The sequence below is a fragment of the Apus apus genome, chromosome 1 (genome assembly GCF_020740795.1).
Source record: "Apus apus isolate bApuApu2 chromosome 1, bApuApu2.pri.cur, whole genome shotgun sequence".
NCBI lineage: Eukaryota > Metazoa > Chordata > Aves > Apodiformes > Apodidae > Apus > Apus apus.
In genome coordinates this window covers 2,182,306-2,205,754 of record NC_067282.1, presented here as the reverse complement: position 1 = coordinate 2,205,754, position 23,449 = coordinate 2,182,306, and the positions used below count along the sequence as shown (strand labels likewise).

The 23,449-nt window shown below is 45.9% G+C and overlaps 1 protein-coding gene across 2 annotated transcripts in view; it reads right to left on the bottom strand.

Moving 5' to 3' along the window:
- The window catches only part of DGAT2 (diacylglycerol O-acyltransferase 2), a 36,030-nt gene extending 16,609 nt beyond the window's left edge, over nucleotides 1-19,421 (bottom strand). Inside the window, exons 1-3 of one of the 2 annotated variants that reach the window (XM_051608758.1) lie at nucleotides 19,286-19,421; nucleotides 1,824-1,943; nucleotides 559-666 (exon numbers count right to left, since the gene is read on the bottom strand). In XM_051608758.1, coding sequence (XP_051464718.1) covers nucleotides 559-666; nucleotides 1,824-1,943; nucleotides 19,286-19,325 — 268 coding nt within the window. In that variant the 5' untranslated portion in view covers nucleotides 19,326-19,421. The remainder of the gene's footprint in view (nucleotides 1-558; nucleotides 667-1,823; nucleotides 1,944-19,285) is intronic. The other variant, XM_051608759.1, reaches the window with a different exon arrangement.
- Between the last annotated feature and the right edge of the window lie 4,028 nt (nucleotides 19,422-23,449).

Sequence of the window (23,449 nt, the reverse complement as noted above, 5' to 3'; positions counted from 1 at the left end):
GGGGAAGGAAAGCCAAGATCCTGGAGGATTTCAGTGCTCTTGAAGGAAGGGGGAATTGTCCTAATCTGGCAGTGGAAGGAGCTGCCATCAAAGCTTGTTGCCATTGCTGCAATGGGGCCTCAGAGCTGGTTTCTCCAGCCTGTTTTCCAAAATAAAAAGCTTTCTGCTCCATTTGCAGCAACCCTGACACCACAGGGGAACCACACCTTCGTAGTCACACCATCAACTGAACCTTGCAGGGGCTGGAGAGGCCAGCAAGAGCTTGGATCTTTATGTAGGCATTTCTGGCCTACTGGAGTAACTTGAGCCTCATAAATATGTTGCTAAAAGCCAGCAATGGCACAATACGAGTGAATTTTTATCTTGCATTACCAGCATCAATAAAATCTGCTCATGCCAAGGGCTGGGATTTGTGTGCTTCACTGAATATTGCTTTTGGTGAGTGATTCAGCCAAGTGCCACCAAGAAGGGTAGTCACCCATGATAAGGAAGTGCTGCTTTGTCCACATAGGAGGTCAGGGACACTTAAAGAGCAAGGATCTGTTCTGCAATATTTACCTTTCTTTGGTGTATTCCAGTCAAAAACCAGCCAGGCTAAATATAGAGCAGCAATGGCCCAGCAATCTGTGCAGAGTATGTACATGAGGATTAAAGTGCAAGCAACACCTGGACAGGTCCAAGAAAGAGAAGAAAAACAAGGTTGCATCAGGTTTTGGTCTGCATTTACACTTGCATTAAGAGCCCCTTGCCTTTTGACCCTTCCACACTGAAGTCTTAGTCTCAATCTGATGTCATTAATCCTCAATGAAATCGGATTTAGCTAAAACCCCCTGATGTAGGACTGAGGCAGCTTCATGCAAGGCTACCTGCTTGGAAGGACCTCAGACTTCCCAATCACGGTTTCTCCAGGTCCCTTCTTCCAGAAGATCTCCAGGTAGGGCAGCTGCTTGCAAGAGCAAGAGTTCATCACCATCAAGATTTCTTTGTGCCCCACAGCAAGGGGGTTTCTTTCCCAGCTCACAAATCCTCCACGTTACACCAGCTCTATGCCAGCCATCCCAGGGTGCCAGAGATGACACCCACAAAATATCTGGCCATTTCAGCACAAACTCAACTGGGAAGGAACAGGAACCCTTGCTGGACTGACTGCAATCAACACCTTCCATCCCTGGAAACATTCACAGTCAGGATGGACACAGCTCTGCACAACCTGATCTAGTTGGAGATGTCCCTGCTCACTGCAGGGGGGTTGGACTAGGTGAGCTTGAAATGCCCCTTCCAACCCAAACCAGTCAATGATTCTATGATATTTCTCTAGTTTAATGCTCAGCAATGCTAAGGAGTGGAGCAACATTAAGTCCACACAGCAGAAGTACCCAGAGACATCCAGTCTTTGCTGCTCTCCTGGTCTAACACAAACATTTCTTGCCCATCTCGGGCACTTCTTGGAAGGAGACTGAGCCAAGAGGAAAGCACTCCTGTTGCCATCAGTTGCATCAGTTACCAGTTGCTTCTAAGAAATTGTGGCCTGTCCCATGAGTGAGTCAGGTGAGAGATTCCCAATTGCTTCAGTCTCACTTGTGAGGCAAACACAGACACGAGCTCAACACCAGTAGATCTTCCCATAGCCCTTATGTTTTCCTAGAGCCAAATAAAGCCATTTATTGCCAAGATATCAAACTATCCCACAAAAACCTCCACGCCCCAGGGACTACCCTGCTGCAGTGCACATCGATGCCTATGTAAAAGTTAACATTTTTTGCATCAAAAGTCTTCCAGAATGAAGGCAAAAAGCTTTGCTCTCAGCCAAGTATGTTGCTTACCCATGATGAGGAAAGTGAGAACCCATTGCAGCACAGAGATGATTTGGAGTTGCTTCTCTACTTTGGACTTAGACAGCCAGAACAAATCCTGCAGGGCAGAAAGAATGTTTGATCCTGTGCCTAAGGGGGGGAAAAAAAAAAGGAAATGAAGTTGTATTTGCACACTGAGCAAAGATAACAATATTTTCCTTTCAAATAGCAGGGTTTGAATCCATGTTTGTGCAGTTTGCTGTCAGAGCAAGGCTTGTCAAAGGCTGATGTTTCCCATGGAGTTAAAGTATCCTGGAAGGGGAACACTTGGCATCTGCAAACATTCAGCTGTTTGGGGAATGCTGGAGGGGATTAATGGGTAACATCAGCTCCCACCTGAGCAGAGCTTTTTTCCCTGGATCATAAAACTGTAGAGGACATGAACACGTGGTCCTGTGCACGTTCCCACTTTTAAGTTGCCAGTTCCTGGAAGTGGGGCTTGATAACAGGGAAACCCCTGAGCTGACCAGAAGATAAAGATCAGCTGTCCCAAACCACAGGCAAGCACACACCAGCCTGTGGTCTGAACTGTTGCTCACCCACCCTTCACCAGGTCTGTTGCACAACTGCTTTGTGGTGTTCAAGGCAAGCTCTGCATTCCAGCCTTCCCCAGCACAGCTCAGGAGCTGCTTGAGCAACACCTCAACCCACATCCCCAGGGATCCACAGCTCCAAGGCTAAGGAAAGTCACCACAGTGTTTCTAAAGCAGTTAAAGGAGGAAAGAGTTGAAAGCCACTCTTTTAGAAGCTTAAGCTATTCAAGTGGGGAGAAAACCAAGCAAAAAGCTGAAGTGCAAGACCTGATGTCTATATGAGGAACCCCCTGCTGCAGTGTTTGCTGATAACACTCAACAGCCTCCAGAAAGCAGCACTTGCAAGTGGGTTTTCCTTCACTTCTCTTCATTCCTGTATTTCACAAACACCATCGTTACTGGCCAACATGCCACCCAAGCTGCTGGGCTGTGAACAAACCAGGTGGTGTGTTCATACATTTCCTTTTTTGTTTAGGATCAGGCTGTTATTAGGAGGGATGTGAAGCTGCTGAGCAGCTGTTCTGCTGAATGGCTTCAGTCCTTCTGGCTAGTGGTGATACCACAGCAAGTGCTCCCAGTGAGTCAGATAGAAGGTTCTGGATCCAATCCTGTTCCACATCTTTATCAATGACCTTGATGATGGGACAGAGGGTCTTCTCAGCAAGTCTGCTGAAGATATGAAATTGGGAGGATTGGCTGAGCCACCTGAAGGCTGTGCAGCCATTCAGTGAGACCTGGATGGGCTGGAGAGCTGGGCAAAGAGGAACCTCATGTGGTTCAACAAAAGCAAGTGCAGAGTCCTGCACCTGGGAAGGAACAACAACGTGCACCAGTACAGGTTAATAGCTGACCTGCTAGAAGGCAGCTCTGTGGAGAAGGACCTTGGAGTCCTGGTGGAAAACAAGTTATCCAGGGGACAGCAATGTGCCCTTGTGGCCAAGAAGGCAAATGGTATCTTGGGGTACGTTAAGAAGAGTGTGTCCAGCAGGTCAAGAAAGATTCTTTTCCCCCCCTACTTGGCCCTAGTGAGACCTCATGTGGAGTGTTGTGTCCAGTTCTGGGCTCCCCAGTTCAAAAGGGGCAGGGATCTACTCAATAGAGTCCAAGGGAGGCTACAAGGATGAGGAAGGGACTGGAACATCTGTCTGATGAGGAAAGGCTGAGAGATCTGGGGCTTTTTAATCTAGAGGGAAGACCAAGAGGGGATCCAATTAATGTATATAAATACATGAGGAAAACAAGAAGGTCAGGGACAAGCTCTTTTCACTTGTGCCCTGTGATAGGATGAGGGGCAATGGATTCAAACTCGAGCCCCTCAACATGAGGAAGAACTTCTTTACTATGAGGGTGACAGAGCCCTGGGACAGGCTGCCCAGAGAGGTTGTGGAGTCTCCTTCTCTGGAGACTTTCAAGACCTGTCTGGATGCATTTCTGAGTGATCTGCCTTAGTGTTGGTCCTGCTCTGGCAGGGGAGCTGGACTTGATCTCCACAAGTCCCTTCCAACCCCTGACATTCAATGATTCTGTGAAGAGTCTGATGGAGAAGAGCCTCTTCTCCAGATATAGGCAAGTACATGAGTTTTGATAGTTTCCACAAAGCCAGTTTCATTCATGCTTCCTTTAAATATGCAAAGCATCTCTGCAGTGTTTGCTGCTGCCTTTGCAAATCCCAAGCAATAGGCTTAATGCACAGTAGCTGCCCCTGCAGAGCTGTTTATTAGTTCTGCAGCTTCTTTGCTGCTCCTCTTAAATGCCTTTTCATGTCAAGCCTGAACTTGGTCCCTGTGACTGACAGCTACACACCTTCCTGAGCATTTCTGCTAATGAACATCAGACCCTGCAGCCTAAATCACCAGGCAGCCCACCCAGCCAAAGCTCTTGGCTCTACCTCATCTGTGTTGCATAATCCATCTCTTTTCAATGGGTTGGGCATTAACTGCTCCAAGCAGACTCAAGGATAGATCATGTCACTGCAAGTGCCAGTAAACTGAAACCTACAGCACTAATCCAGTGCTAAAGCAGCAGCTCCAGCAGGTCTTTGAGAGAGAACATGACACGAGCTGAATTCACTTGAGATGAGGCAAGACAAGATGCTGATGAGTTAAACCATCACAGTTGTGCAACAGCAGGGTACCCGAGCAGGAAGGCTCAGAAGTCTCCTGCTGCAGCTCTTCACAATTGACAGTCACTGCCAAAGTTTGGGATCAGTGATGAACTCCAGCCCATTTTTTAAAGCCTCTGAGTCACCTCTCCAAGGGGAAGAGAAATCTGTTGGGTTTTGCTGAGGGGTCACAGCCCAGGGGCAGCTTCTACTGCAGCTCTAGGTACTTCCTGTCCCCAAAACCTGGTCTACAAAATTGCAGGACAGACCTCATGTGGCCCAAGGACTGGTAGATACTGGTTTAAAGGAAGCTTTTAGCAATACTTTTGTCACTGATCATATCTCTGTGCCCTCAAAATAACCCCAAAATCTTACAGACTCTTTGTGATCCACAATAAAAGCCCAGCCCCATGTCATTTATTCTTCCAGCACCTGTAGTTAAGATTCCAAAACATCTCTAGATGGATGAATCCAACACTCCAGCCTTGGATTAGCTAAATCCCTATCCTCTTCCCCCCAGAGAGAACAACTGGTTATCCCTCCAGATGAGAATTTGAACTTCAGCATTTTCTAGATGCTTCAACAAATTGTAGACATTGCAAGCCCCGTAAATAGACCAGTGTTGGGTGGTGTAAGTCAACATGTCAACCTGGTTTCCAAGCCCCATCAAGCTTTTTGTGGCAATGTTCAACTCCTGCAGACAGAGGGAAGGCAGAGGTTTGGCAGCTGAACACCTGCCCTTGGACAAGTGGTGCCCTGGGTCAGTTATTTGTTGAAAGCAAAACAATCCTTCAGAGAGATCAAGATTCCCAACACCAGACAAGTGGGCTGAAAAATATTAACATTTAATTCCCAGTTAAGGGCATAAAATAAGTCCTGTGTCAATGGAAAGGACTGTGAGAATGGACAGAGCTGTCACCTGGCAAGTGCATCTGCCTGGGCATGATCTACAGGCCACCAACAACCTGCACATCCTTGATGGACCCAGTGCATCAGCTGCAGGCTGGGCAGTTACAGATGTTAATGCTGAGACACCCATTTCCAGCCAGTCCTGACCTTGCTGTTCATCACATCAGACTCAACACCTCATGTACTCAACCCTCCATGCAAGCCTTGCTTCCTTTCTCCTTCAGGAGAGCCATGAGGGGTTTTTTGAGAAGATCCTCCTTGCTCTGGAGAACCAGGCTGGTTGCTGGGGACACAGAGGAGAAGAGCTTTAATGAATCAACAGGAATGGTTTTGTGGACTCAACCAGAGCAGAAAAACCCAACTCTTGACAGTTGGGTTCAGTTCTTTAAAGAAAACCCTTCCTTTTCAGGGCTCCTACCAACCATCCTTCACATATTAACACCTCAAAGGAGAATTAAGTGTGGGAAAGGCAACTTCTAACTTTCAGGGAATACTTTAACCTAATAACCAGGTTTAAAAAGGCCCATTAGACCTACCTATGATTGAGGCAAAGGACACTGTATCCCCCAGCCTTTGGGATCCATTTGTATCACTCTTTTCCCAAGGAAATCTTTTGAATCCTGGAGAAACACAGACCTCCACCTCCTAGTGCTGAAGCTGCTTATCATGTGCTGACCACCCAGAGCAGCCCTTGGAGAGTTTTCCACTTGTTCTGTTTTCCATGGCTGTTCCAGAGCTGGACAACCTGGCTCTTTGGGGTCACAGCCTTAGCAACCCATGTCTACACAGCAGAGATCTTAGAAATAGTTTTCCCAGTCTCAGAAGTGGTCCTGAGCCCCTCAACTCACTGCAACTCATGCCCTGGAGGATTGCTGGGATGCTGCCTGCAGCCAGCCATGCATGGATCTCAAGGATGCTACTTGCCAAGATGGCCAAAAGAGGGACTTGTCCAAGAGATCTCACTGCTGCTCAGTGGTAACAGCCATCTGCAGCATTCCAAGGAAGCTCAGTGACATTATCCAGTTGTCCCCCAGCTGGTGATGAGCCTAGTACACTCATTTCATTCCAGCAGCCATCAGAGGCAAGCACAAGAGATGCCACCACAGAGAACCTGGAGTCACTGAAGGGTTTTCCCAAGGATCTGACCCACACCTGCAATGCAGATTCAGCTAGGGACAGCATCTGGAACACCTCTAGTACAGTTCATTTCAGATCAAGTGCTCAAACACCAGGATTTATCTAAGCAGAAGCAGACTCAAAGATCCCCAGAGAGGAAGTAAACAGGACTTCACCCTTGGGCACCAGAAAACCCAATCAACAGCACTTAATTAAGCAGCAGGTACATATATGAGTTGAGAGGAAGCAGAAGTGTTACAGACAGTTAAAAATACTCTGAAAGCTTGTTAAAGCTTCCTCTGCTGTCTTTTCTAGACAATTAGCATGTTAATTCTTGGCCAAGATTTAAGCTGCATAACACAGCTGATTTAGAGTAATCATGAATAGGGTTGGAAGGGACCTTAAAGATCATCTAGTTCCAACCTAGTTTCTGCTGAAAACCTGATTAGGTGTGGTATAGATGAGCCTCTCCAAAGCATTAGGTGCAAATGGGCATTTTGAGCTACATATGGATTGAACTAGAGAAGGGGAGATTCAGATTAGACATCACAAAGAAATTCTGTGCTGTGAGGGTGGGGAGAGCCTGGCCCAGGTTGCCCAGGGAAGCTGTGGCTGCCCCATCCCTGGCAGTGTTGAAGGGCAGGTTGGATGGGGCTTGGAGCAGCCTGGGCTGCTGGGAGGTGTCCCTGCCCATGCAGGGGGTTGGAACAAGATGATCTTCAAGGTCCCTTCCAACCCAAACCAGTCTGTGATATTTGGCAGAGAAGCTGACACTGGAGGTGTAACAAAGCTAGATTAGATATGCAGACCAGTACTGGATACTTGTGAGGACTCAGCCTCCCATGCAAGAGCAGTGGCCTGCACAGCAAGCTGCTACATTCAATGTGACATCTGTAAAACCCCTTGAACAACACAGGTTATCCTGGCTCCAGGTTTGCTCAGATGCTCCAGCTGCAATGAACAAGCTCCCTCCACTTCCAGCTTTGTTGTTAGTGGTACTAGATCATAAAAATCATAGAATGGTTTGGGTTGGAAGTAACCTTGAAGATCATCTAGTTCCAACCCCCCTGCATGGGCAGGGACACCTCCCAGCAGCCCAGGCTGCTCCAAGCCCCATCCAACCTGCCCTTCAACACTGCCAGGGATGGGGCAGCCACAGCTTCCCTGGGCCACCTGGGCCAGGCTCTCCCCACCCTCAAGCTAATGAATTTCTTCCAAGATAATGAAATACTTGTTAGAGAATGACAAATAACCAGCGTGGGGTGCAGTTACCCTGCCCTGTACACAGCCATGTAGCAGTTTGCTCCTTGCAGGCTGCTTCACAATCCCTTATTACCTGCAGGAAAGAATGTCTACACCTGGAGGTCAACAACATCATGAAGAGGGGACATGTGACAACAGCATTTGTTCCAGACCCGTTAGGAAAGAGCTGGGATTCTGCAAAGTTAGAGACATTTTTAGCTCTAGCTGCTCTAGAAGGGCTGAAGCATCCAGTGCAGACCTCTAGATCCCAGGTAGATGTTTCAACAAGTCACATCACAAAGCAGCCAGCAGTGGTGCCAAACTCTCAAACCAGGAGCTTTCAGGCCCCCTCAAAACAGAAATGGGGTCTGCCAAACCTCAGGTGTAACATGAGACCACCTCCAAGGTAAAGCTGAGTGAAATCACCTTTGTCACCCCAAACTGTTTCACTAGTTTCTTCCATGCTGCTGAAGCTCAATATTGCCTCAAGCTTTTAGCCAAAACAAAGGCAAGAAGGAGCTTCCCTAAAATGAAACAAGGTAAGAGGAGATGCTTCCAAAGAAAGGACAGCCTTAAGTGCTCTGGCTACACTAGCCTCCTTCCTCAGGAGGGTGGAGCATCTCATTGTTCTGCCACAGGCAAGGAGGAGAGCACCTGGACAGCCTAGGGGCAAAGTGGGACAGGTCTCAAGCTGAGGAGACAACAACCCCTCCTACCCAACCCAAGTGTCTCAAAGCATCATTCAACTCTAGGCATTGCTCCAGGATCTGCTCTGATGTTTGCAGTAGTGGGTTCCTGTCTTAAGAAGGTTCCCCTGCAGACACAGGGATGGATAGAGAGGCCATTCACATCATCACACAATTACCTAAACTGGAAAAGACCTTAAAGATCATCCAGTCCAACCATCAACCTCAAGCTGACAAGTACTTAACTAAACCATTCCCCCAAGTACTACATCTATACAACTCTCAAGTACCTCCAGGGATGGTGACTCCACCCCTGCCCTGGGCAGCCTGTTCCAGTGCCTGATAACCCTTGCAGTGAGGAAATTCTTCCTAACACCCCATCTAAACCTCTCCTGGCACAACTTGAGGCCATGACCTCTTGTCCTATCTCTTGTAACTTCATAGAAGAGCCTAACCTCCTTACAGCCTCCTTTCAGGTAGTTGTAGAGAACTAATTCCTGCACCCTCTTTTCTTTTTATATATATTTTTTTTTTTTTTTGCTTATTTTTAAATAGGATCAAACCTTCAGCCAAATTCACAAGCACTGGGACAAAGCCAGATGCCAGGCAAGCAAGAAGACTGAAGGCTACAGGGAAGTAATGACTCCTGAGAAGTCAGCCTGTTAGAAACAGATAATGTGTATTAAACTATCAATAAACTAAAAGTTTTGTAACACCCCTATACTGTGGTTAGAAAAAGGGAAGTACTAATACGGAACTGCCAAGCTTTGCACAATGTATGCTTTGCCGCTGTTAAATATATACTAAGCAACCTATACTGTGGTTAGAAAAAGGGAAGTACTAACAGAGAAACACCCATGCGAAACTGTCAAGCTTTGCACAATGTATGCTTTGCCGCTGTTAAATATATATTAAGCAAACTGTTATAAGCATTGCACAATGTATGCTTTGCCGCCAATAAGTATGTATTAAGCAAAATGTTATATATAAACCATACCATATATGGGATTTCCAGGAGGAAGAAAATGCAGAGTACAACACTAAAGGAAAGCAGAAGTGCAAGAATACGGAAGAAGAAGAGTATAAAAGACTAGTGATTTGTCTTAGGCGTGTGGCAGTGGTGGAGCGCAGACTCCCCTGTCACCCAGCGCTGCTTTTGCTCGCTTTCTACTTGCTATGAATCAATAAAACCCTGAATATTACTCAGTCAATTTAACGAGTAATTTTTAACAAATTGGTGCCGTGACTCGGATGGGAAATTAGTGCTCTACCATCCCCTGGGGAGGCGCCCCGAGTGTTTCTCGGCCCCCGGGGTCAGTGGACCACTTTTGCCCACTTCGACGAACCTAAATTCTAGAAAGCGAGCAATTGAGACCGGAAACGATCCCTTAATCTTTGGTGCACTAAAGTCCGGACGAAGACGCAGGATTGCGTAAGTATAAAAAGGTGTTCCGTTCGGGCGGGGTCGGGATTCCTGGAATATAACGACTGAGAGGTTCGACATACTGAACCAAGTGAGTGTGGACCCTTTAGTACTACGTTTCCCAACTCCCGCGAGGGACTGGGCTAGGAACAAGGGGAGTGAGAGTGAGTGTGTGTGACGATATTCCAGAAGATGGGGGCAGAAGGAAGCAAGCTTTTGAACCCCATGGGGAAGGTCCCCAAGGATACCCCTCTTTCATTCATATTAGATAATTGGAGGTATTTTCCTGGAACAGCAGGGAAAACTAAAGAAAAGATGATAGAATATTGTACTAAGAAATGGGGAGGGAAGAAAATAAAGAAAGGAGTTACCTGGCCTGTTTATGGGTCGGATGAAGATTGGGTAAAACAACAATTGAATTCCTGGGTGAATGGTAAGAATCCATTTAATCCAGAGGAGAGTGCATATGCAGCAATTTGGGTAGAAAAGCCTCAGACCTTCTTATTTTCTTTAAAAGAAAAGAAGGAGAGAGAAGAAAAAGAGGAGGAACTTTTATTAAATCTACCCCCATATGTTCCTCCGGCACCGGCACCAGTACCACCACCACCTCCAGTAGTGCCAGATGCGCCTAATATTGCAGATCATATAACCCCTCCAGCTAGGAGGAAAACCAGGAGTCAAAGAGATCAGGCTCAAGTGTATCCCCTAAGGGAGGTTCCTATGGGAGGACCCCAACCTGGAATAGGATATGTATCTGTTCCCTTAAATTCGGGAGATTTAAGGGAATTTAAGAGGACTGAAATGGGGAATTTATTAGATGACCCATTGGGTGTAGCCGAAAGGTTAGATCAGTTTTTGGGACCCAGCTTATATACATGGACAGAGATGAGCTCTATATTAAGTCAGCTGTTTACCGCTGAAGAAAGAGACATGATTAGACGGGCAGGAATGAGACTATGGGATGCCCGACATGCCCAAGGGCCACAAGCCAACATCAAATGGCCTCTCCAGAACCCAAATTGGGACAATCAAAATCCGGAGCACAGAGTCCATATGGGGGATTTAAGAACTATAGTCATCCAAGGCATTCGGGAAGCAGTACCCCGTGGACAAAACATTAGCAAAGCCTTTAACGAAAGACAAAAAAAGATGAAAGTCCCACCGAATGGTTAGAAAGGTTGAGGAAAGCTCTGCAGCTGTATTCTGGAGCAGACCCACACAGCCCTTTGGGACAGGCTGTATTAAAAACCCATTTTGTGGCTAAATCTTGGGAGGATATTAGAAGAAAGCTCGAAAAACTGGAAGATTGGCAGGATAGAGGTTTGGATGAACTATTAAGAGAAGCTCAGAAAGTATATGTAAGGAGAGAGGAAGAGAGTACTAAACGACAGGTAAAGATGATGATTGTGGCAGTTAGAGAAGATAGGAGAGGACGTCCAGGGGGATTAAGGGATAAAAAAGGGCGGCCAGAGAATGTAGAACGAAAAGAACAGGGAAGTTGTTTTTACTGTGGCAAGAAGGGACATATTAAGAAAAACTGCCGAGAGCGAATTCGAGATGAGGAATTGATAAAGGCAGAATAGGATAGTCAGGGGCTCTATATTATAGGGGATCGGAGTCACCAAGAGCCCTTGATAAAATTAAAGATAGGTCCCCTAAGACAAGAGTTCACCTTTTTAGTAGACACAGGGGCAGAACGATCAACAATTAGGAACTTGCCGGAAGGATGCAAACTTTCTGATGAAAAAGTTCAAGTTATTGGAGCAAAAGGAGAACCTTTTAAGGTAAATAAAATTAAAGATGTAGTATTTGAATCAGAAAACAAATTTGGAGTGGGTGAACTCTTGTTGGTTCCCGAAGCAGATTTTAATTTACTTGGACGGGATCTGATAGTAGAATTACAATTAGAGATTAAAGTGAAAAGGAAAAAGTTAGAGAAGAAAGCATAAAATTGCTTAACTTTTTAGCATTAAAAGGGTTACGAGTGTCAGAAGAAAAACTTCAATTTGTAGAAGGAAGAGTTAAATATTTAGGCCATTATTTAATTAAAGGACAAAAAATAATAGACCCAGAGCGAATTAAAGGAATATTGGAATTGACAATGCCTAGAAGTAAAAGACAAATAAGGCAGGTTTTAGGTTTGTTTGGCTATTGCAGGCAATGGATAGAGAATTATAGTGCAAAAGTAAAATTTTTATATGAACAATTAACCAAAAACAATGTGTCGAAATGGACTTTACAGGATAGAAAGAACTTTGAAAATTTAAAGAAGGATTTGAGTCAAGCACCAGTCCTTAGTTTACCAGATGTGAAAAGACCTTTTAATTATTTGTAAATACGGACGGAGGAACAGCCTTTGGAGTTTTGACCCAGGAATGGGCAGGGAAAAGGAAGCCAGTGGCATATTTATCGAAATTATTAGACCCTGTAAGCAGAGGATGGCCAACATGCATACAAATTATTGTAGCAGCAGCATCATTATTGGAAGAAGCAAACCGCATCACTTTCAATGGAGAAATAGTTTTATATGCACCTCATAACATTAGGGGGGTATTACAGCAAAAGGCAGAAAAATGGCTTACAGATAGTCGATTATTAAAATATGAGGGAATTTTAATTGAATCGCCTAAATTGTTATTTAGGACTGTAGGGGCAACCAACCTGGCTGAATTTTTATATCAGGGAGAGAATAACACAGAAACACTACATGATTGCTTACAAACAATAGAATGCCAAAGTAAAATAAGGCACGATTTAGAAGAAGAAGAATTAGAAAAAAAAAGGGGATATCTTGTTTGTAGATGGGTCATCTAGAATAGTAGAAGGGAAACGGCTTTCTGGGTATGCTATTGTTAAATTGGAAAATGGAGAATTCAAAGTTATGAATTCAGGACCTTTAAATGCTAGCTGGTCAGCCCAGGCATGTGAGTTATATACTCTTTGAAAAGCTTTAGAGTTATTAAAAGGAAAATAGGCACAATATACACCGATTCAAAATATGCATATGGGATAGTATATACATTTGGAAAAATTTGGGAAGAACGAGGTGTTATAAATTTACAAGGAAAAAGGTTTAGTTCATGAAGAACTTGTAAGAAAAGTTTTGAAGTCTTTACGAGGTCCACTTGAAATAGCAGTAGTTCATGTTAAAGGTCATTAAAGAGGCACGAATTACAGAATCAGAGGAAATAATGTAGCTGATGAAGAAGCCAGAAGAGTTGCTGGTAATTCTACCACCCTTTTAATGGTAAAAGAGACCCCAGACGCTTTAAATGAGGAAAATTTTAACTTTAGTAAAAAGGAAAAAGAGAAATTGTGTCTTATGGGAGCCAAAGAACAGAATAGAAAAACAAGTGTTACCTGATGGCAGAGAAGTTTTACCCCAAGGAATGGCCAGAAAAATAATGACAAAAATACATCAGAAAACTTATTGGGGAACTCAAGCTTTAGTTGATCATTTCGAACAATTATATTTTTGCATTGGGGTATACAACGTGGCAAAGACAATAACACAAGCTTGTAAAACGTGTCAAAAAGTAAATCGAAACAGAAGTAGGCAAAGACAACTGGGAGGGCGACCCCCAGCAATCAGGCCTTTTTCAAACATACAAATTGACTCTATTGAACTTCCCAAGGTAGGGAGGTACAGATATCTTTTGGTAATAGTAGATCATTTAACTCATTATGTAAAGACCTTTTCCACGGGAAGAACCACTGCCAACCAGGTAACAAAAGTGCTGCTCGAACACATAATACCTCGATATGGTGTGATTGAAGTTATAGACTCAGATCGCGGGCCACATTTTACCTCAAAAATTATAAAAGAATTATCGGAATGTTTAGGAATAAGATGGGACTACCATACGCCATGGCATCCACAGAGCTCAGGGAGAGTCGAGAGACTGAATGGGGAAATTAAAACAGTGTTAACCAAATTGATGATTGAAACAAAATTATCTTGGTTAAGATGCTTACCTATGGCATTATTAATTTTGAGAACTAGACCTAGATCTGATTTGGGAATTTTTGTGTATGAAATGGTATATGGTATGCCCTATAATATTGAAAAACCACAAGAAAATGTTTTGGTACAAGACCAAACCTTAGAAGTATATATTTCACAATTGTCAAAACATAGGGAAGAATTATGGAAGAGAGGGTTGATAGTACAAAGACCTCCATTGGACTTGAAAATACATAATATAAAACCTGGGGATTGGATCCTAATCCGGGAATGGAAAGAAGAGACTTTGAAACCTAAATGGGAAGGACCTTTTCTTGTTTTGCTTACCACAAAAACTGTTGTAAGAACAACGGAGCGTGGTTGGACTCATGCAAGCCGAATAAAAGGACCTGTGTCCCCACCTCAGTGGAAGGTCATCAGCCCTCCAGGAGAAACCAAACTGATACTAAAGTGATAAGCTCTGAATGATTTGGACTTGGTTTGAGAACTTACCTTTTTATGTATAGTGTATTTTAGGAATCATAATAGCATTAGTGATATCGTTAATTGTATATTATTTGTGAAAAAAATTGTTAAATGTGGAAGAGGAATTTGTTTCCATGTATAAGAACCAATCATATATGTTTATAGAAAGGGTGTCAAAAGTAGTGGGGATTTATGGCCATTTTTAAGTAAAAGGAAAAGTATCCACTTCTTTTGTGATATTTTTGAAGGGAATGGTACGATCCCCGAATATTCTCCTGAAGAATACACCTGCTGTCGAGAAGATGATAATCCCCGTGGCTCGAAGCAACCGAGTCGACGGGCGAGACAGAGGAGTACAAAAATGTGGAGAACAGAATTTAAGATGGGATCACACCAAGCGCCCCGAAAGGAGTGGTAATGTAGCAAATAATTGGCCAGGCCTCCGCTCTTTTGGACTTACCCTAATCATATTGACGTTATACTTTAACAGTGTACATGGAAACCCTCATCAACCATTATGGAATTAAGAAACCACACTGATCCACAAAATAGGTCAGAAATAGTGATAACACCACATAAAAACTTTCAAGACCCCTTGTGGGAAATAATGCAAGCGTCTTATTTAGCATTGAACAACACCAAGCCAAATTTAACTAAAGAATGTTGGTTATGTTTTAATGTTAGACCACCTTACTATGAAGCAGTAGGACAATCAGATAAAATTAAATGATCAAACGGAACCAATCCCTCAGAATGTCCTTGGAGTGAGGACAAGCAGGACACCAAGGGAATGACATTACAGCATGTAACAGGAAGAGGACAATGTATTGGTACTGTCCCAGAGCAATATAAAGGATTTTGTAATAGCACGATTCATAAGACAAGAATAAAGCAAAAGAGAAATGAAACCTACAAGTGGGCAATACCGGCTACAGGAGCAAAATGGGTGTGCTCAGATATTGGGGTGACACCGTATATATCATTACAAGTGTTTAATGTATCTCAATTTTGTGTTCAGGTAATAATCATTCCACGTTTAATGTACCATTCAATGGAAGATGTTATGCATCATTTTGAGAAAGGCCTCAGTAGACAAAAAAGAGAGCCAATTACTGCAATTTCCTTAGCTACTTTGCTAATTGCAGGAGGTGTGGGAGCTGGAACGGGTATAGCCTCAATTATTAAGAGTAAACAAATGCAGGCATTACAAATAGCAGTAAATGAAGATCTAATTAGAATAGAACAATCAATTAATCAATTGTCAACCTCGGTCAAGTCTCTTTCTGAAGTGGCCTTACAAAATAGAAGAGGTTTAGATCTGTTATTCCTCAAGGAAGGAGGATTGTGTGTAGCCCTCCAAGAAGAATGTTGCACATTCATAGATTATACTGGAGTAGTCCAAGATTCAATGGCAGAACTTCGAAAAAGACTAGACCAACGTAAAAAAGATCTAGAGACCGGTACAACATGGTATGAAAATTGGTTTAGTGCAAAACCATGGCTAACTACTCTTTTGTCTGCTCTGGCTGGACCATTGATACTAGTTTTATTAGGATTAATATTTGGACCATGTATTATAAAATATGTGTTACAATTTGTAAAAGAAAGATTTGATATTACGAAATTAATGATTTTGACTTCTAGAACTGAATATCAACAAGTGCCACAAAAAGTACCAGAAGCATATTGTACCTGTGGTACTTATAAAGATGTATATCTCGAATGTAATTGTAAACAACCTTGTGAATGTGATAGGAGATGTGAAGCTTGTGAAAGATTTGTAGAAGCGGACGAGATAGTTTAATAACATAGGATAAAAAGAAAAAGGGGGGAATTGTTAGAAACAGATAATGTGTATTAAACTATCAATAAACTAAAAGTTTTGTAACACCCCTATACTGTGGTTAGAAAAAGGGAAGTACTAATACGGAACTGCCAAGCTTTGCACAATGTATGCTTTGCCGCTGTTAAATATATACTAAGCAACCTATACTGTGGTTAGAAAAAGGGAAGTACTAACAGAGAAACACCCATGCGAAACTGTCAAGCTTTGCACAATGTATGCTTTGCCGCTGTTAAATATATATTAAGCAAACTGTTATAAGCATTGCACAATGTATGCTTTGCCGCCAATAAGTATGTATTAAGCAAAATGTTATATATAAACCATACCATATATGGGATTTCCAGGAGGAAGAAAATGCAGAGTACAACACTAAAGGAAAGCAGAAGTGCAAGAATACGGAAGAAGAAGAGTATAAAAGACTAGTGATTTGTCTTAGGCGTGTGGCAGTGGTGGAGCGCAGACTCCCCTGTCACCCAGCGCTGCTTTTGCTCGCTTTCTACTTGCTATGAATCAATAAAACCCTGAATATTACTCAGTCAATTTAACGAGTAATTTTTAACAAGCCCTTTGCACAGGCAAGACACTTGGAAAGAGTCAGGGAGATAGGAGGGGAAAAAAAAATATATATCTAGTGGGTTTGTTCTGAATATCCTGTGTAGAAGTTATCTAACATGATTTAGCAGCACATGAGGCCTCGTGCCCTGCCCATCTTTGATCTTCAAGGTCCCTCCCACATCCTCATCCCCAAAGCCTGAGCTCCTCTGGCAGGCCCTTTGCTGGTCCTTGCTTTGAAGCTGGACCTGCCTTTCCTTGCCCATGGCAGGCTCCAGAACCACGCTGGAGGATGCTGCAGTTGCCCAGGCAACATCTCCCATCTCCCCAGGCAGAAGCACACGAAGAAATTAGGAAGGAAGCAGAAATATTCACTGCAGGAACACCCCCCACGAGGTGCCTCAGAGGAAAACTGACCCGAGGAGAGTTAAGGCAGCTTTCCATCACTAAGCAGGATTATGGAGAGATGAGGCCAATCACTGTCCCTAAACCACACTCCATTTTGAATTATGCACATGTCCTAGATCCATCATGAACACCCAGTGCTGGCAAGGTGGCCACTGAGGTCCCAGGTCAGCCCTACATATTTTATAGGTCTCCTGAATGATTTATTCACCGTGCTTGGCCTGTGGTTACCTCTCAACCGAGCAGTTCCCAGGCTGTGAACTCACACGGCCTCCCTCAACTCAAAAACATCCCTCGGTATCTTGGTAGTTGTGTAAACAAGCCAAATTGTTTCAAGGACCCAGAGCTGAGCATGGGAAGCACGTGCAGGTCTTTTCCACCAGTCATTTCACAACGGGTCCAACAGAACCATCTCCAGTATCTTGGAGGGAGATGAGCACCAGCAGCTCTGCATGCAGGACTGGGTGCCAAGCCAAGAGCTGAGGGGTTAATTCTCCAGGTTCAGATCCTCCTTAGCCTCTGCTAATCATTTGCTTAATCAACAAGCCAGTTCACAGGTCTCCCCATCCCAGGAGGAATTAGCAGCTCGCTTTTGCAAGGCAAAAAGCCTTTTGCAGCACAGAGAGGGGCCATCACTCCAGGACCGCCCCCACAAGGCAGGGGGGAAACTTGTTGTTCAAGTCCATTTTCTTGCAAAAACTGCCACGATCTGCAAGGGCTGAGGCTTCTCCTGACAAGCCCCCCAGGCTCGATCAAGCAAAACAGTCAAACTTGTTCAATTTCTTCCTGCCAGATCCTTGGAGCTGCTTTTTAACAAGGTACTTTTGCAGTTTGAGGATTTCTCACCTCCCTCTCCCCAGCACCTTTCCTCCAACCCCCACCTCCCCAGCACCTTTCCTCCAACCCCCACCTCCCCAGCACCTTTCCTCCAACCCCCACCTCCCCAGCACCTTTCCTCCAACCCCCACCTCCCCAGCACCTTCTTCCACCCCCCCCTCCCCAGCACCTTCTTCCACCCCCCCCCTCCCCAGCACCTTCTTCCACCCCCCCCTCCCCAGCACCTTCTTCCACCCCCCCCCCCAGCACCTTCTTCCACCCCCCCCTCCCCAGCACCTTCTTCCACCCCCCCCTCCCCAGCACCTTCTCCCACCTCCCTCTCCCCAGCACCTTCTCCCACCTCCCTCTCCCCAGCACCTTCTCCCACCTCCCTCTCCCCAGCACCTTCTCCCACCTCCCTCTCCCCAGCACCTTCTCCCACCCCCCTCTCCCCAGCACCTTCTCCCACCTCCCTCTCCCCAGCACCTTCTCCCACCTCCCTCTCCCCAGCACCTTCTCCCACCTCCCTCTCCCCAGCACCTTCTCCCACCTCCCTCTCCCCAGCACCTTCTCCCACCCCCCTCTCCCCAGCACCTTCTCCCACCTCCCTCTCCCCAGCACCTTCTCCCACCTCCCTCTCGAGCTGCAGCAGGAAGCCCTGGGTGCCTGCAGCACCTCTGCCCACCCATTGGTGCCAACCACTTGACACCCAACCTGCTCCTCTCGCCGAGGAAGTAACTTTACCAACACGGCAGGCTTGTAAAAACAAACCCATCGCTGGGCTTCCTGACCTACAACCTTCAACCTTCAACTTCCCATGACAAAGAGGCGACAAAAAGCAACGTCTGGGGGCTCCCCCCAAGTGTTGATGGAGGTTTTGGGGAATCCAATTATTACACAGCAGGGCTGCAAAGAGTGGATTTTACCAGCCATGATCAAACTATGACACGTCCCTTCCTACCATGACAAGCAGGAGAAGAAGGAAAAAGGTAATAAAAATAAGAAGGGTGATTTTTAAACAAAGACCACAGGCCCGTGTTTTTGCCAGGGTGCGAGCTCGTTTCGATAAACCGGTTGGCAGCAGTTTCAGGAGACCTGCCCGACCTTCCGAGCTCTCCAGAAGAGCCAAACCTCGCGGGCAGAGCTAAAATCCTCCCCTCGAGGTCAAAAAAAAAAAACCCCGCAGGCAGCCTCCCCGCCATTGCCCGCCGCTTCCCCCACCTCCTTCCCCCTCTTAAAACAACCACTCGTGCGGGCAGGGGGAAGGAGGGGGAAGCAAAGAAGCCGAGGGTTTGTTTGGGTGCTGCTCCCAGCCGGGGATGCTGCTCCGCATCCCCCCCCAGCATCCCCGGGACCCGCCTCTCCCCACGCTACCTCGCAGCACCCCGGAGTAGGCAGCGATGATGGTCTTCATTGCGGGGAGGTGGTCCCGGCCAGTGCCATCAGATGGTGAAGGGCACCCGGGCTTCAGCAACCCCGGGACAAGCCGGCGAGTGGGAGAAAAGCACCGGCTGCGCATCCCTATATAGCCCCGGGGAGGAGGAGGAGGAGGAGGAGGAAGGCGGGGAGGGGCGGGCACAGGCAGGACGGCTGGGTCTTCAGCCCGGGGGAGGGGTGGGAAGTTCTTGGCGATGGGGATGAAGTTGGCTTGCATGGGATTGGGGTTTGGAGGGGGAAGGATAAGGCACCAGCCCACCCCCCCAGCCTTCTGCAAGGTGCTTCCCTCCCTGTTCTCCTTCCCTCCCGTGCAGGGTGGGGGAGAATCCCCCCCCCCCCAACAAGCTGCCCCTGCTTGCTCAGGTGCTCTCCCACCCGGCTCCCGGCTGATTTTCATAGACTCACAGACTGGTTTGGGTTAGAAGGGACCTTCAAGATCATCCAGTCCCAACCCCCCTGGATGGGCAGGGACCCCTCCCAGCAGCCCAGGCTGCTCCAAGCCCCATCCAACCTGCCCTTCAACACTGCCAGGGATGGGGCAGCCACAGCTTCTCTGGGCAACCTGGGCCAGGGTCTCCCCACCCTCACAGCACAGAATTTCTTCCTAATGTCTAATCTAAATCTCCCCTCTTCAAGTTTTAAGCCATTTTACCTTCCCCAGTGGGATCTGGGAAATCTAGGTTCCCAAAACCGTAATGAAATTAAGACAGAAGCAGGAAGGAAAAAAAAAAAAAGAGAGACTGTTTTAGAAATGTTATTAACAGAAGCTTTAATGGTTTCACTAAGTCCCATTTTCCTCATAGCCTGCAGGTATGCCCAAACCACTGACCAAGCCTCACTTTCTTCTAACGAGATGTTTAATTATCTACTTGTGAGATCCAGAAGAGATGAGGTGTCATTTAGGTTTGCATCAAGGTTCTAATGTAGCTGCAGTTGCCAAGATTTCTCTAAGTTTTTACAGGTGGGGACAGATGGGCCTGTCCCAGCTCCCTTGGCATTAAACCAGATTCTGTATAATGGGGTCATGTCTAAAGGGGGGATTTTACCACACTCCTGGGCAGAGGATCAGGCCTTGACCCTTTTCACAGAATCCCAGAATCCCAGGGGTTGGAAGGGACCTGGAAAGATCACCCAGCCCAACCCCCCTGCCAGAGCAGGGTCACCCAGAGCACATCACACAGGAACGTGTCCAGGAGGGTTGGAATGTCTCCAGAGAAGGAGACTCCACAGCCTCTCTGGGCAGCCTGGCCCAGGGCTCTGTCACTCTCACAGGAAAGAAGTTCTTCCTGATATTCCCACGGAACCTCCTGTGCTCCAGTTTGCACCCATTTCCCTGATCTCAGTTTCATCTTCTATCACCTGGAGAAAAGCAAAACCACCCGTACTTCAGAAACACTTTGAGATCCCTCAAGGAAAACCCCCCAGAGAGTAACGAGCACGTAAAGCTCCCCGTGTGTGGAGGACGGGCAGCAATCCCTGCTGAAACTCCCCCAGAAAACCCTTCAACTGTTGCCTGGTTTTTAGGGTGGGAACAGGATGGTGCTTTGCTGAGCCAGAAGTTTTCCCACCCCCCGTTGCTCCCGGGGCTTCTGCTGCAACATCCACTTTTTGGCCCGGGGAGACGTGTCCATCAGTGTGTTTCACCAAAAAAAAAATGAAGCTGTGAGCTTCACCCAGAGATTTAGAGGTGAAAGAGTGATTCATTTGTATGATTTTTTTTTTTCCCCCCCTCAGTCCCCTGAGGCATTCCCATCCCCATCCTTTTTGGAGTCAAACTGGCACCGGGATTGGTTCGCTCCCCTTTTTGGCCAAATGCCTGTTTTCCAAGGGTGGTAGTGGCCTGTTGAAATACCTACAAAAATGGAAAATTGCAAGAGCCTGTTTGAAGAAAGGGTCTTGCCCAACAGCTCTTGGAGAAGACCTGCAAAAGGGAGGCCAGGAGAGAAATAAATCACCACTAAAACACTGCTGAGTGAAAGGGGAATGATCTCCTGCCCGTCTAAATAGAGTTATCTGCAAGTGAAGCAAGGACTGAGGTAGTTTTCTTATCATAACTGGAATAAAAACCTGCATAAAATTGTCCTGCCAAGTTGTGACAGCATGAGAGAGGTAGGTGGAAAAATATTAGTGTGCTGGGACCATCATCTGTCCAGATCCATCACATGTTTTCTTGTTCTATACCCTCCTTTTCATACATTGTGGGCACAAGTTCTTCTCCTCATGAAATCATGGAATCATACAGTGGTGAAGGTTGGAAGGGACCTTAAAGATCATCAGGTTCTAACCTCCCCTGCTATGAGCAGGGACACCTCCCACCAGCCCAGGCTGCACAAGCCTCATCCTGGTCATCATCTTGGTCCACAGGCTGTAGTGAGGTCCCAGCCTAGGAAGAAGAGCAAAATAAAATAAACTATAAAATAAAATCAAATAGATATATAATATTATGCAATGTAATATAATGTAATCCATTATGACATAATAAAATGTAATATAATATAAAATGTAATGTGATGTAATAGAATAATAAAATAATATAAAATAAAATGAAAACCTCCATGCTTGATGGAGCACCATGACTTGCAGGCATGAAGACCCCACCACTGTAGCCCCAGGCTGAGCAGCAGCTTGCACGTGTGGCTTGCAGGTACAAACTGTGACACCACGTTTCTTGGGAAGATGGAAAAGTTGGGCTCAGATCCATGAAGACACAGCTGAGCCCTGGGACAACCTCTGCCTTGATGCAACCTGAGAAGCAGCAGGGACCTGCCTGCCACCCACCTCTCCTTTCTTTTCCCACTCCTTGTCCTGCAACTTTTTTCCCCTCTCCTCTTCAGCTCACTGAAAATCAAAAGAACCACCAAAACCCCAAGTCCCAAATAATAGATTAAAAATATCTGGGCTCTGTTCCCCACCAAGAGATATTTTCCCACCCAGAAGACACACAGAGAGTGATAGTTCAATAGATGTTTTTGGAAGTGCACGTGGTTTGTTTTGCTGGGTGCTTACATTGGAGCAGGAGATCTACAACCCTGTCTATTATTAACCTGCCTGTCTGGAACAATTATTCTTGGACAATTACATCCTTTCAGATAATCTAACATTACTTCACCTGAGCCTGAAAAACACGAGTTGTGGGCAGAGTAACGTGGGCAGGAGCCAGTCTTAAAGTTCTCTGCAGCCAAGAACAATTCACAATGGTTTGAGACTCCTTTACTTCTGGGGGGTTTTTTAGCAGCAACTGAGCCTCGCAGCAAAGCTGCAACACACCCCCCCTTCAGAAGTCACAAGTGTATTTTCAATGCACACACTTGCTGAATTTTTAGGGAAATGCCTATCCCATAGAGCTTTTGAGGACATTTATTTTTCTCTTCCCACTCCTATCCAGGGACTTGTGAACTGTTTGGAAGGTGTGGGGTGGGTTTGCAGTACTTGGAGTCACCCGTTGGTGTAGAGCTCTGGAATTTCCTTTCTATACGGTTATTTAGCAGCAGAAAATGCCCTGTTTTCACAGCATTGGTGTTTGGTGCCTTCACCCAGGGGCCAGATGTTTGGATGTGTTTGTGAAGCTGCTTGTATTGGGCATGTCAGGACACATGCACCCGAGCTGAGCTTCTCTGTCTTTGTAATTCTCCTTCCCTGACTTAAAAACGTGGAGTCATTTCCCTGCCTGTGGTTAACCCTCTGCTTATGGATTGCTAAGTTTCCTCTTTCCAGGCAGTATTATTTTTAGTAGGTTTTTGTTTCCCAGGGTTGATACAAACCTTAAACACACGGAGTTTGTAGCTGCCAGGGTTGTCCATCAATCCAGCCATCTCTGTCTGCACAGACTGCAATTGCAGCTTCTGAAAAGGCCCTTTTCTCCCTAATTTATCTTCCTTTGCCCACCAAGAACATGATGGGACCTTCTCTGTGGCAGAGACCACAGCTCAGGTACTGCAGTCAGGTCCAACTCCCTGTGTATTTCTGCTGGTGCTTGCAGCACGATGAATTGGAGAAGGTCTTGGGGGTGTTGGTGGATGAAGAGCTCAGCATGAGCCAGGTCTGTGTGCTGGCAGCCCAGAAATCAGCTTGTCCTGGGCTGCATCACCAGCAGTGTGACCA